The 15,521-nt window shown below is 40.6% G+C and overlaps 1 protein-coding gene across 1 annotated transcript in view; it reads left to right on the plus strand.

The window, feature by feature from the left end:
* The window catches only part of cut (homeobox protein, cut), a 126,685-nt gene that overhangs the window by 58,333 nt on the left and 52,831 nt on the right, over positions 1-15,521 (plus strand). The window contains 1 exon segment of the mRNA XM_018444603.1: positions 5,275-5,475. Within this exon segment, the coding sequence (XP_018300105.1) occupies positions 5,275-5,475 (201 nt within the window).

Consider the following 15,521-nt stretch of genomic DNA (forward strand, 5'->3'; position numbering starts at 1 on the left):
TTATGCAATGATATAGCGATAGCGCGTTGGAAATCGATTCTTTCGACTTTCGTCCCCACCAGTGGAAGCGACGATCGCGCAAAGTGCGTGACCGTGTATAAGATGCAGGAGGTAATCCCACAGTTAAAGTTCTTGCGCCCGCGTGCGGTGCAGGGAACAGAGATTCTCTTACATTCCTATGTCGAATCGGTGAGTACCGATCGATCGACACAGCCGGGCATCGTGGAAGTCAGATAACCGTCAATTTGCAAAAGGGGTGTAAGACGGGCGTTGAGGCCGAGACGAAACGACTCGACTCGACGGCACGGCGATCGACCCGATCGAAGTGCCGGCATACATCGCGATTGCTCATCTTTCCCTCTTCAGGGTTGAAAGGCGGCCGTAATCGATGCTGGTGTAATCGATGCTGTCGGACGATCGAATCGAAACTACGACGGCTGCTGCCAGTAGCATCTTGTAATGATAGGCGAGGACGACGGACTCCCAATTGCCGATCTGACATGCGTCCGTAACGAAGTAATTCGATCGTGTCACGAAATCCACTCCGTGTATTTTACCACGCTCGCCATTCCTTCCGCGAGTTCCTAGGTTGGCGCAGCTGCTGTGATTTCGATTCGTTTTCTCGCTGACGCAAACAACGCACGATGAGTAAAGCAAGTTTGTCATTTTATTCCGACATTATCAAATTCTTAACGGCAGCGGTAATGTTAGATCTACACGATTCCCAGCTAAAGGTTAATGTGTTGGTCGAATTGGCACGATCAATGAAACAGATGAATGATTTACAGTTTTTTTTTATGCCGTACTTAGAAATTTATTAGAGATTATCGGACGATTAACGAGCGCCTGTATTCTTTTATAAACGGAACAACGGCGTTACAAACCGATGCGCGGACACTTTAATCGGCGATCGGCGCTTTCTGGATCTGATATGGAAGGTGTAGAGCGAGACGCGCGGCAAGGGTAAAGGATGTTATTCAGAAGCGATAAAATCGTCGTAGTGCATATAATGACAAACACATGCGTTCTCACCCCGATCCCTGACTTCGCGGTGTGTATAGGTCGCCCTATCGAGCCGGATCTATATAACGTGGCATATGTTTAGGTCATTAATTAGCATCTGGAGCCAATTAAAGTAATTACGAATTCGACGGTAAAATATCGTTGCAGCCTACGGAACGGTCTAGGAACGCTCTCTTGGCGGCCGCGTACAAGCGATTCCAAAGCCGCATAGCATACACGCAACAAAACCGAACCACGTCAGTTTTTATCAGACATCCGTCATGTTGTGAAGGCGATCGATTGTTCTACGAAACTATAACGGGGATACTTATATTGCCGCCATGAGGCAATGTAAAGTTCCCCCGCTAGCATTACGCGACCGGTCTATTATTCTCGGTATCGCGATCTCGTTACTAATGGCATCATTACTATCCGTTTCGACAAGTTTGGAAACTTTACCAACGGCTACTTGCAGAGCTTATCGAAGTTAAATATTGACTCGTATCTATAATATATATTATGACCTAAAAAAGAATGTAGTACATGATATTATGTACGTTGAAGCGGTGCTAAATGTCAAGAAAAAGAATATATATATCTCTCCGCTGCACACACAATTTAATTTATTCACACCATTTCTCATTAAAGCGAAAACATTAGATTGCATCGAAAATTCGAGATCCTTATATCACAACGCTTTTTATAAAAGCGCGCTGTGCCTCCTATTTCCGGCGATGCATAAATATAGTGGGAAATATAAATTAGCCGTACATCGTAATGCAGTTTAATTACAAAATAGGAACGCGCGCTTATCGCCATTTGTGCTTATTTTGCAGTGGTGAATATTTAGCGCAACAATAACAAGATGCATCGGCATGATAACGCGTTTGACGCTATAAATCATCGTCGGCAAAATCTTTTACGTTTAGATCGCGCGTTATGACCGCCGACGCTCAATCGTTCTTGACGTTCGAAGAAAACCATTATCCCCCCAACGACTTCCGCTGTTAATATAACGATCACGTTAGTTCCGCGCGGGAGGACGATCGTTATCGGCGATCCTCTCTCGATCCTCTATCTATCAGGCCGCGAGTCCTCGGAATTTCCCCCGCCACGAACACCAATTTCCTGACGTGTGTCCACATGACAAATACGCAGGATGCTACCAGACGGCAGCTATCGATACGCATCCGCCATTCGAACAGCCGTATATTACGGCTCGCTCTCGGATATGTATTTATGCTTCCCGTATCATTTCGCAATTATCGATAACATCGTCAAGGCTTTTTGCAGGAAACAATGGGTCATTACTTGCCTGCTGTAGCCTGGTGCCTCTGTTTCTCCTTCTATCTATCTTTCTCTCTCTCTCTCTCTCTCTCTCTTCGCCCCCCCCCTCTCTCTCTTCATCTCTCTGCTTGCCTATGACTTTGTCCACGCTCGTCCGCACCTCTCCCGACCGTTCGCCGATCACGACGCCATATGTGTGTCTCACGAGATGTCATACACATTGACGGATCAATACACATGCTTATGTCGAGTTCCGTCAATTAAATGATTATATGAAATTTTCAATGTCGTTGCTAATTTTATTTTCAGTAATTGCACTTTTACTCGAAATCAATATTCTCTTACACAAAGTTGAATAGCAAGTCTACGACTTTGTTGACTTTGTTGACACCTATGAGTCAATTCATTTTCTTCATTCACACTGTAGGTAGATTATAGACTGTGCACTTGAGAGATAGTGAATTGTCGATCGAGATTGTCAGCGTAACTCGAACTTGTTAATGAATGGACGGATCGTAGGTTACATCATTGACGCTCAATTGTTGATCGCAGAAGCGACAGGTCCGGTTTCCCTTCCGACGCGGCGAGCCGGTATAACCTGTTTGATTCGAGCGATCGATCCCGAATCCCTTCCCGGATGCCTTCTATCGGATTGCCGCGAATGTGGATAAAACGAATAACGGGAAAAGAGAGGAAATGAAAGAGTCGCGCAGAGAGGACAAGAATTGCAGGCAGGAATACCGGATAACTATCCGGCATGTACACGCCGCGAGTATAGCCGGGGATAGGCCGGTTCGAGGGCCGAGCTACTTTGAATATAAAAGCTGCTATAATTAATATCCAAGCCGGAATAACGGGGCGGCGAATAATATTTATTAGATACTTTATAGAGAAAGTTTAAAAAGGTAATCCCCTCTTTATACTTAACGATACGTTCGTTATTTTCGTATCAACTCTCCCTTTTTCTCCATAGATGAAAAAGTTTTGGTTTGAAAGAGCCAATCTATTTGTATGTCTTCGCACTTACGACATTTGTTTGTGCTTTACCTCAATAAAGAGGTAACGTTGCAACAGACATCGCACATCGACACGCTAATTAACGAGCATTTTGCTAGAGATCTGGCAAAGGCAGATGCAGTCGGCAAAAGTATTTCGTCGTTAATGATCTCCTTGCAAGAACTTCGTCGCTCTTTTGCATAGCGATATGCATGAGCGAGTTCAGCAGAAATGCAAAAACGCTACATACGGGGTCTAATTATTGTGATTGACATGTTACAGTAGCAACGATGTTTACACCATGAATATTAAGCAACAATTAAATTCGCAAAAATATTAATGGCAATCATTGTGTGATGATTGCGTCGTCACAACCCGCATAAATTATATTTACAGAATCGCTCTTCGCTCCGGGACACAGACACGTATATACTCAACGTACACGTTTATACTCTTATTTTATACACATAAGAAAAAAAAACAAGATAATTAGCGCAGACATCTATTTATATTGTATTTATCGAGAGTTACGATCTTTCCACAATAAGTCGAGAAGAACATTTCTTCTCAATAATATTATTCAGAAAAAAATGTCTTAAATATTTAGAAATTTAATCTTTAAATGGGTAAATGCCGTAAATGGTGTAGTAAATATTATAGTATAGTTTTATTATTTATATTTCAGGTAGTTTTCTTTAAAACTTTGTTTTGAAAAAGGAAAATAAAGTATCGCCCTGATGCTTAGAAATCTTACAGTTTATTATTTTTACATTCCTCATAAGGATATAACTAATATAAATATAACTATAAAAATAAATTTTTTTGGGGTGTTCTGAGTTCTGAGCATGCCATCTACCAACTGGCGTATCTTTAGACCACTTTCCTATTTAAAGGTTAATTGTTTCGAGAAAGATTGTAATGGGTCTTTTGAGAGTGGAAACCCCGCGCAAGCGATTCAGGAAAATGAGAGAAACGGGAAATCATAGTCACGGAACATAGAATCATACAGATACGTAAATAAACTTCTCGGCTTTTAATTATAAATCTATAATTTAGTTTAATTTTATTTACGATTACATTTTATAAATTCGACCCTTGTCAACCTATCAAACAGCGACCTAATCTCAAAATTTGCCGCATAATATGTGATACACAATACGTAGAATAAAGAGAAAGGTAATTCTCGATCACATATTCGAATCAACTGAATAATTATATATTTGTCCTGCGGACGACACCGCACAGGTGGTTTGACATAAATTCTCCCGCGGGCAGCATTCAAATTCCAGTAACATTAAGGAATTACATTATAGAATGGCGAAGTACATTATAATGTCTAGGATCAAAGAAACTGCGACGCCAGCATACTATTTCCTGCGCTGAAAATATCAAAGCAGCCTCGCGCGGCTCGACGGGCCGTCGTTTCTATTTTTGCCGGCTTTTCGTAGCTGCGAAATTAGGTGCAGCCGGCGAGAATTGATTGATTTCGCGTCGCACGGCTCCGCAACGATAATTTAACGATCCGGACCACCGTGAAAAATTTGCACACCTTAAGCGCAATCGTCTGCGCCGTTAAAATTCTCTGACTGCATTGCAAAATTAACCTCTTTAAAGTGAAACGGAGTACAACCTCGTGCGAATTACAAAGTATGTCTCGGTAAAAAGGACTAACGTTTATTATTATTAACTCGAGAGCAATGACATTTTTCCGTTCTGCTATTCAGTCTCAAAATTAGTTCGTCAAATGTCTGCGATATAAAAGAACTTATACCAATAAAGTTGATAAAAAATGTCAATACTGCTCATTTATATCTCGTGATATTGTTAATATGACTCGAATCAGTTTTGCAATTCAACATAATGTGATCTTCGTCTCGCATGTTTGATTAAATCACCGAGAAAGTTAAAAATGCGATTTTCAATTCTTACTGAGTTAATATACGTATTACAAACGTTAACATTCATTACCGTCTATTCTCCTTGTTACAGAGAGCGACTTCGGCGGAGAAAGAAATAGCCGCGTTAAAAGAACAGCTCGCCGCAACGAACGACAACAATTCTAAGACTGAGGGACACCAATTGTCTCAGCCTCCGCAGGGAAGCGATCAACAACAGGTACACGATGCCAGCAATCCCAGAAGGACGCCGAACAGCAACCTCGAGCAGGAGCTGCAGGCCAAAGACAAAGAGGTGCGTTGGATCATACTCGTCCTTCCGCTAAAATGTTACTCTCTCGTGTATTGCCATGTGAAATGGTAATTGTAATCTTTGAACTTCTCTCTCTTCTTCCCTTTTCTCTTAATATTTAATTAAAAATAAAAAATAATAGCAAATTAAATAATTTCCTCAAAAATAATCAATAACGCAACAATTTAAATTATTTCTGATAAGTAAAAAAATTATTAGTATCCACATTCTTGTTTCTTTCAAAAATTTTTCTTCATTGATAACAACATAGGTGATAAGATAGTACTACTGTAATTAAGAAAAGCAAATCTCACACGGCTCACGCGAAAAGATTGACAAATCGAACATTCCTTCACGAGCAATCGCGAGGCTTAACCAACTGAGGGTTGCTGCGTGCAAAATCACCGAGTGGATGCTAGTGCAATTTCTGTGTGCAGACACGGCATGTTGAAGTGAATGACTAACGTTGCTCGTGTTCGATATCTGTATTCGATGGATTATTGTCCCTCTCCTTCTTTATCCGACTACGCAATTCTGTTCTACGCAATCACGTTCCTATACCGCACGCATATCTGATACTCACCCCTTTGTAACCGATTGCTATCGTCGCTCGGACCTTCAAATAGCGCACTTTTCAATCAAATTTTTTTTCAAATTAATAGCCACGTTCATATAAAGGTGCAGAAAAGGTGCAATTTTCTTGAAAGATAGCTAAGTACGATACAAAATAATATACCGGAAAAAACCCTTGCGATAAATTGCAATTAATTATTAAAAATTGTATATATCAGTATTATATTAAAAATTAATATTATATCATATATCAGTATCATATACTACATTATAAGTATACTTAAAATTTGATTATATATAATTGAATTAATTTGTAAATTAAAAGTAGGAAGTTCCGCATTACGAATGATACACAAATTATGCACAGTAACATTCTATCAGTTGATACATTTCCATAAACTTTGAAATAATTTTTTATAATATTATTATTAGATATTATTAACATAACATATATTATAATTAAAATAATATTAATATAACATTAAGATTAAAATTTAATGAGACCTTATTAAAGTGTGATAATATTATATATCTAATATATTACAGTTAACATTATTGAAAAAAAAATTATATGTATAAAAAAAAACATTAATTATTTATTATTTCAAAATTTATGGAAATGAAATCAACCATTGAAACTAGGCATAATTTGTGTGTCGTTCACTACGTAGAACTTCCTACTTGTATTTTACAAATTATATTTATTTATAAAGAGATTGGCATATAAATTATAGACACAGAGACGGTTGTGGGTTTTACATGGCGAATTGCATTTAAAAGCGGTAACATGATTGGCATTCAAACGGCAGGTAATGAATTCGGGCGAGCCGTTTCGCAACTCTCACGTGGCATTTTTCTCTCGAGAAAGATACACGATCAGGACCTAGATTCACGATAAACGTTTCAAATTACTCCGCCACGTTCCCGCGAAACCACGCAAACTCGCTCGCAGCTATAAGTAGCGAACGTGTAACTAATGATACTCGATCAGCTCTATCAAAATAGATAACAAAGTCAATTTAGAAAAGCCGTAACGCGCCGGGGATTTCTCCAGCCGTATCGCTCTCCAGCGTTGTCCATTAACGTCGCGTTCGGATGAATAGGTGCATCTCAGTATATATTTAGTAACGACGAACGGCACGTTCATACGAATCTGGTCGGCTTGCTCGGGTCATTAAAGCGCCGGAATGCGACGGTGGCAACGCGCGAACCTTTATTATGATTATGATTCGCCGGTCCGCGATTTCGGAACCCCGTGCGATAACATTATCGTATATTTATCGGGAGGGTAAATAACCCCGGGGAAGAGGGCAAGCGCGCGCGCGCGCGCGAACGCGGTTTCACTCTTGGCAAAAATAGCCGCGACGATCGTGCAAACCCACGTCTCCACGAGAAGCTACACGAGTAACATTGCTTTCGTCTAACTGCCCGCTGCAATCTCACTGCGAGCTGCGATACACAGCTGCCGCGTGACACGGATGAATGGAGATAATGACGGTCATCCCTCACTTTTACCGCCAAATATTCGACCTAATAAACTACGGTCGTCTCATACGGGAGACTCCGTTTTCTCGAGTTTCGTTTTATCTAAGTATAGGGGGCATCGTGAGGTATGCCGAGTCGTTACGCTTCTGGTTGATGTGCAATTAAAGTCGATTAATTGCACGTAGATAATTATATATAAATGTATGTAGCGTAACGAAAATATTATGTCTGCGTCTGACGTATATGTTATTATTGTATAAATCACGTAACCGAAGTTAAAAAATTCTTTTTAAGATTGTTGATAAAATTATTAATCTTAATTATATATAAAATATTAATGCGTAGATTTTTATTAATAATAACAAATTCAGGACAAAATAATAGTAGTTTGTTGCTACCAAAAAATCTATTTTTTTTCAGTCGTTGAAAACTATAGAAGAAGGATACGCGTTATATAGATCAAACTGCCAGTTGAATAAGGTATATAAAGCTATTCAAGTCGATAAATCTTCGAGAGGTAATATAGAATACGAGTTACCCGCCGCTACTCGAAGCCTTTTTTCCCCCGGAAGTGGTCAGGAAGAGCCTAAGTGGTAGTTGCACCCTTTAGTGCCGTGCACTTTGCGTGGTTTACGAAGCAGCGTGCAAGGAGGTCGAGCCCGTAAAAATCTTGCGGTAAAGGAAAAGAAGTGTAGCGAGATTGGTGGGAGGAAGCGTAACCTGTTAAGGGTGTATAATGCGAGAGGGGCGAAAGCAGCGGCGCAGTGGGCAGAAGGGTGGCGAAGGCGGATGTACACGAGTCCTTAAACAAAGCCAAAAACACTTAAAGCGGCGCGCGCGTGAGAAAGGAGTGATAAAAACGCCGCTAAGAGTTCAATAAGTATTCTCCTTAGAGCCAATAACAATCGCTCCTCCTTTTCTGTCGCCTTCAACCACCGTCCGCCCTTCCTCTGTTCCCTTTGCGCCTTCCCGCGTCTCCGTTGTCCCCGCGCGAGGAAAATCGTTTGCTTCGAAGCCTCCGAGCCTGTTGTAATCCTGGAGCCGATAATCTCCGATCCCGTCCCTCCTCTTGTCAACGTCTCCTTGGTCCTTGTTCGTCCGTCCCCTTGTCTCGAAAATAGGAAGGGGATGGCGCGCGTTCTGTTCTCACCGACGATGCCTTTTAACGGATAAGAATTTGCTCCGCGGACAATGTCTTTATTGAGAAGCCATCGCGCGCCGTGGAGCACCGGAATGATTTTTATTATTCGTCGATTAAAGGAACGTAATGGCAGTTTCAAGTCCCTCCCGAGCGACGGGATGATTTAAAGACGATAATGAGGAGTAAATAATGCGATAGTGTCTTCGAAAGAGGGGAGCGAGGATGGGTGTCTCAGGGAGAGATGGTCGCGCGATACTCTGGAATACGCCCATGAATTATGGAGACTTCGGAAGTACGTTAGTTTATGATGGGTCGATAATTATCAGACACGTGTGTCAATGTATATGTAGCTGATACCGTCTTTACTCTGCTAACAATTTTGGATATCTAATACGTGTTGTCTGATTCCGAATGTAAAAATTGTACGAATAAATATAAATTTCTCAATCTCATATAAACTAATAGATTATGACGTTAACCAAAACTTCGAACAGGACAGATCTTATTGTTAGAAATGCGTTCGTTAGAAACGCTTTGCTTCCGCGTATTTACCACTTCGACGGATGATGCACGCGCAATTCTTTGGCATATTAATAACATTTTTATCACTTCGGTGACGCACGCAGCTCAGGAGCTTTGCTTATTTTTTTCGGGAAGCGTTGACAAGCAAGTTAGATTATATCAGCTATCTTTTTCCGAGAGTTTGTTAGCTGATAAGAATTATCACTTTACACTTATCAATCGACTCCATAGCTTCGATCAACAAGTTTTGACATTAAAGAATAAAGCTTCTAGACAATCTTGAATAATTAATTTTAATTAGCAATATCTGCTTGTACCTACTTTTATAGATCATAATCAGAATGCTACTCTCAATCGCCACTACACTATTAGATATCAAAAGAGCAGTAGCAAACCAATTCCTCGAGTTATTTTGTTATAACATTTTGTTATTTTTAACCTCCATGTGTGTTAAAATGTAAATCATTTCCGTAGTTAGTTTCAAAGTCTATTTTTATTAAAACAACGTCCATATTAAAGTACTTAGTAAATAATAAATAAAATTTGAATACATCTTTTTAATTAAATTCATGACATATTGAATAGGAGTAACGGCGACCTACAAAAATGATTAAAAATAATTCAAATTGAGTATAATTTAATATTATGAATTTAACAATGTAGTTTTGTTACCAAAAACTCTCATGTGGTGCTACGTCTCCACGTGCACATGTACGATAAGCTGTTTTATCTTTCATATTTGCTAATACGTCACCCATAATGCGGAACGAAGTGACGATGATTCGCGATTGCAAATGTTTTCGTGTTCTGCGACTCATTATCTCATTTTTAGAGCTACCAGTATTGTATATACGAATCATAGCTCCGACCACCAACGGCCGTCTCCGTCATGGCATGTCTGTAATTTCAACAAGACATTGTGAGCGATCCACGCTGTCCCCGTGGCACCCTGTCCGTCACCCCCGAAGACAGGCTCGCGCTTCGCGCATTTAAATCGTGCGTTCCAGAAAGCGTCTCGCTCGCTCCGCCGGAAATAAATCACTCCCGTCGCGCGTCTGAATCACGGTCCCGTGCAAGCAACACGAGGACAAGAACGTCGTCAGAAAACGCGGGGATTTCTTTATCTTCGGTGGTTCCGTTAAAGTCTATGTATCACTCGTATGCGATATTGAAATGTTCATCGTCCAATCTAAATCCAATACAAGCGGATACAAATGGCTGTCTTTTTCTCTTCCGTAATATATTATTAGACGGAAGGATCATAGAAAGAGAGAGAGGAGAGAGACGCTTTTTCCCGGATAGGATGTGGCCAGATATTAGAATCGTCGCGACCGCGTAACATCCTATAAACATGGCAATAATAAAAATTAGCGCGATGGATAAAGCGGCGCGATAAGCGCTCTCGTCCGCGATTCATTCCGTTTCCGTTTCCTGTCGCATAACCACGCCAGACTGTATCGAAACGATGAGTATCGATGTAGGACGAGCGTGCTCGATTTGATGCCACAGTAGCAGACATTCGCGAATCCTCGATTAGGTCCCTCAACGAAACGAGACTCTAACAATGTTTGCGCTGCTTAAACTGTCATGATAACGATGGCGTTGACATTTCTGTATATTTTTAAGTCGTAAGACAAGAGATTTTATTGAGCGTTCGTGGAATCTTGAACACGCATATAATTACCACGAGCGCGTATAAAGCAACTTCAAGTGTTTCATCTAGATTTATCTCCCGATGCGCACAATAAATTACAATGGCGGAAATGTTTTCCATGTTTAGTCTTTGAGTTCCATCAACATTGCTGTCTCCTTGTCTCTGTTGCTGCAGAAATTGGATATAGTGACAATGATAACATACGCGCTACCGAGGTGGCAAAGAGCCTTCGGGGCTTTGTGTAGCTTGTGTCGCGGCGACAAATTGAATTCGTCACGGCTGCGGCTCTAAATTCTTGCTATTTTGTTGCTGTACTTATCTTCGGCATTTTGTCGCGTCACCGGTCGTCTTACTTTTCGCAGCTGCTTGATCTTAATTAAACGCCAGAAATCTCTGGCAGCTTTAAAACTTGTAATATATATTCATTTGTCCTTAACGCTTCACATGCCATGAGTCTCCAGTAGTAATTACCTCAAGTTATCATGGGTATGCTTGGTCAATGAATAAAGAGAATCATTGTTTTAATGTTATTTGTCAAGTCGCGATGACAAACTAGGATCGGTTTCATGTAAGCCGTTTGAAGACATTGTTGGAATTACATTGAAATATATACGTGACAAAAAAATGTCTTTCACTCTTTTAAACGATAATTTTAAATTGCGAAAAATACGATTATTACATAATAGCGTGACACGAGTTTAATTTGCATTCATTGCAATTGGAAATTATTAATTATTCAATCTGCCTGTCACATCGATTCTCGAATATTTCACCGATTATCTCGGGGTAACGCAAGCGCGATGCATGCTAATGATTGACAGTGATTGCTGCCAAAAGGTACGATGGGAGCTCGAGTCATTTGATCGTTGTAGCGTGACGAGTGATTCACTCTCCGCGTAATTATAACAGAAAATATAATGGTCCTTCGGATATCTATCAATTCATTAACAAAATAATAATAATAATGACAATGCAGGTTTCAAGCCATTTTATATTTCTGAGAATTGTATCATAAATGAGTCCTTAACGACTTCGGCGAAGAATTATTTTATTTCGGATCGTTTTCTTTCGACTGTCACGAGACGCTTAAAGGGTGACAAAGAGAAGGGGAGAGAGCGAGAGAAAGAGGAGTAGAGAACTTCTGGCAGCGTGGCGAGATGAAAGAGACACCGTGATACTCGTGCCAAGGCAAATACGCTCGGCGAGTGTTTCAAAACACGTTGGCTAATGTACCGAGCACGGTAGATCGAAAAATAACCGAGAGCGTTATCCGCGCTTCTTCTTCTCATGTCCTATTCCCGCGTATCGTCCTACGAAGTGAGATTACCACTGGAACAGTTGCGCGGTCGTTCTGTGCAAAAGGCACAACAGAACATCTCTTTCTTGTCGTATCTTCGTTCGTTGGTAATGTTGCACCGAAGTGACTACGCCAGTCAAAGTGTATACAATGGTATAAGGGCCCAACGGTTCAAACGTAATTCTTGAGTGTGTTGAAAATTTATATTTTTATTTGCTTACTTTCACGATGCTGTTTATTTTAATTATTTATGATAAAATGTATAAATTATAAGTTAGGCCGACTGTCGCCTTAAAATTCCATCGGTCATTTTGTAGAGCGGAATATCGTTTGTGAATGGAGGTATAGATCGACAATCTGAGATACCGCTGAATAACTTTGTCATTTTGTACTTCCGTCATGACTGCAGCGTCGACAGACGAACTTCTTTGAAAGCTGCCACGGAATTTCCATTTCCCTTTCATTCCGCATTAGTAAAATTACTTTCTTAGGAATCTCTTATGAGTATTTATTAGGAACATTTTTTACATTCTCTTTTGATAATTAAAATTATCAAAAGAATATAAAAAAAACTATAACCCAAGCGTCTCGGATATCAAGAAATATCTATGATATGTCAGTATGTTTATCGTTCTAAATATTACGTTGTATGATTTTACAATTTTCTCACATGATCTTTAAGTCTGACTGTTCGAGTCTTATCTCATCATCGCAGACTTCTTTATGTGAGCCAATCGGAACCTTGTCCGTTTGTCGCAATTAACAACGAGATATCGGTAACGGACGCCATATTGGTAACGCCGATGATAGGCTCGCAAGAGTATATCCATAACGATATTACCATATTTGCCCTGATAGGAAGATTTGCTGATAATTAGTGCGATAAGGAACAATCGACTGCGCAATACACGACGATACGGCGCGACAAACAATCGGGTCGCGGCTCGAACGAACGACAAATTTTATCATGCCTCTGGCACGGCGATTACGTGTCTGTGCACACTATACATATAACGGATATATATCGTACTTATCCGCGAAGTATCCGCGGCGCCATGTGCCATAAAACAGATTAGACTTACATTGAACTAACGGATCTATTAGTGGGTGGAGTAACTAAGAGCTTTTACGATTATGTAATCGTTTCTATATAAGAGCGTAATTATATGAGTCACATATATATGTATGTGTATTTGTATGTTCTTAAAAATTATAAATTTTAAATGTAACATATGCAGAATATTGAATAACGTATTTTTTTTGTCGAAAAATAATGAACTAAATTTTCTCAATGCATGTCTAAAACAGTTTAAATATTATTAATATAATGTAAATATATTTTTTAATTTATGTATAATTAATTTGAAAATTTTCATAATACATTTTTAATTAAAATTTATAAAAATTAAAATTTATAATCTGTATTGGCGAAAAATAATTATTCAATGTTTTCGCGGTGTGAACGAGTTTTAGAAAAAAAATTTTGTATCTTATAGATACCGCATAGTTTTGCAGTACAAATGCGATATGAAATGCAATGATTTTTGTAGATATTATATTTGCATACGTCTCATCAGGAATCCACCTTGCGGTATGCGCGGAAAGGATTCGCGGTTGCGTTGAGGTTTTCGAGAGGGTTTCGACTTGAGGGTACTGACTGACCGGACGGCTCGACAGGCAGGAAGGATAGTGGTCTGGCAAAAATCTGGGAATATTTGCACTCGAGCGAAAATGACGTGGGTTAGAAGTGCAACGAGTGCTTATCGTACTCGCGACTTCTTTCAGCGATAGCTGCCCGGCTTATGCCAGACGTCAGGGAAAACCAATATCGTTAGAGATATTTATTTCGTAAATTTCGAGTAGAATCAAATATATAAACTCACGATATTACTCGTTTGCTTTTCCACCCACTTCTTTCCCTTTTCAAAACAAAAACCATTCTCTTCTCTTTTGTGTCGTTTTGTTTCTTTTCCTTTGCCCTTTTCATCTCGAATTCTTATATCTAACCGATCTGACTGTCAGTTTTATGGTTATCGCTATTGCTGGCATCGATGTTCCGAATAGGATATTTGTAATAATTGTTAGCATCACTTTGAGAGTTTTTTTTTTCACGATCTTCTGAGTTACTCTTGATATCATTTAATACGGACGAATAACAGTATGCCAATCTGATTAAGCACGAGTAAATATTGTGTTGTATTAATGGTGCGGTGCACCTCAAGAGCGAATTATCCGTAAGCAACGTTCTCGATCTACATCACCTAACCCGAGCGCAATCAGGAATAGCCGCGTTCTCCCTCGAGTTGTGCGTATGTACGCGGTAAAGGAAAAAAGAGGGAGAGGAAAGACGACCCGCATGCTCCATCATCGTCGGCTGAAACATTAATTAGAAAATCTGAATAATTAGGAACTAACTTTCGCGCGACGTGTAAAACTCGTTCCGCCCCGATCCATGCACGAACATATACACGTGTGTGCAATGCGTGGTTGCGTCTGTTTCGTACTCTGCAGTCGGAGGGAGTCCGACTTCCTCTCCGCCGACCTCGACGGCGAAGGAGGAAAGGGTAGAAAGCAAACGGCAGACTCTCACCCTTCTACACCTTCGCTCTTTTAGCTTTTTAAAAAAGGTTCTCCAGTTCGAACAGATCGATCGACCTCATACTCTCCTCCACATCGAGATGTGTATCTGGTCACGGGGCTCGCTGATTGTATCGTAATTACGGTTTTAAATATACTTCATCGAGCACGCGAGCTTACGAACTCGGCGATAGGGGGTGGTGGCCGGCGCTGGAATAAGGTAGAGGTGAAAGGAGACAGTTAATGCCCGTGCCCTTCGATTTAACGTCGACACGAGCGCGCTCGAGGTGTATTGCAAGCAGCACGCTCAGAGGGGATGGTTGGCGGTCGACTGGGTGGTCGACGGGGTGGCGGGCCGCTCGGCCACCTCATCGGTAGGCAATCTTTTCTTATCGGGTCACAGGAGATTTATAGAAACGAGCCGCGATGGCGTATTGTCATGACTTGGCCCCGTGCACGTGAAGTCGATCTGGAACGCGATATATGTGAGTGTATGAGTGTATATGTGTCTATACACCGGCGCAGCGGCCCGAGTTTACATGTGTCGGTGTACGACGGAAAGTAGCTACCAGATGGAATTATTACTCACAACCGTGACTAAGCCGGGCTTGAAAATTACGTGCTCGATCCGCAAAGACGATACACCGCGAAATATGTCGGTCTCTATTGCGCCGATCAAAGGATTGTGAAGTTCGCAATCGTTTGCGCCGTTAAATTATTACTGCACGCGGCGTATATAGTTCCAGCCAGTCGAACTTGATGTATGAGACTTTCTTACGCTATGTGCAGCTTTCTATGTA

Source organism: Mycetomoellerius zeteki, unplaced genomic scaffold, assembly GCF_001594055.1.
Source record: "Mycetomoellerius zeteki isolate Tzet28-1 unplaced genomic scaffold, Tzet1.0 scaffold102, whole genome shotgun sequence".
In the NCBI taxonomy this organism is placed as follows: domain Eukaryota; kingdom Metazoa; phylum Arthropoda; class Insecta; order Hymenoptera; family Formicidae; genus Mycetomoellerius; species Mycetomoellerius zeteki.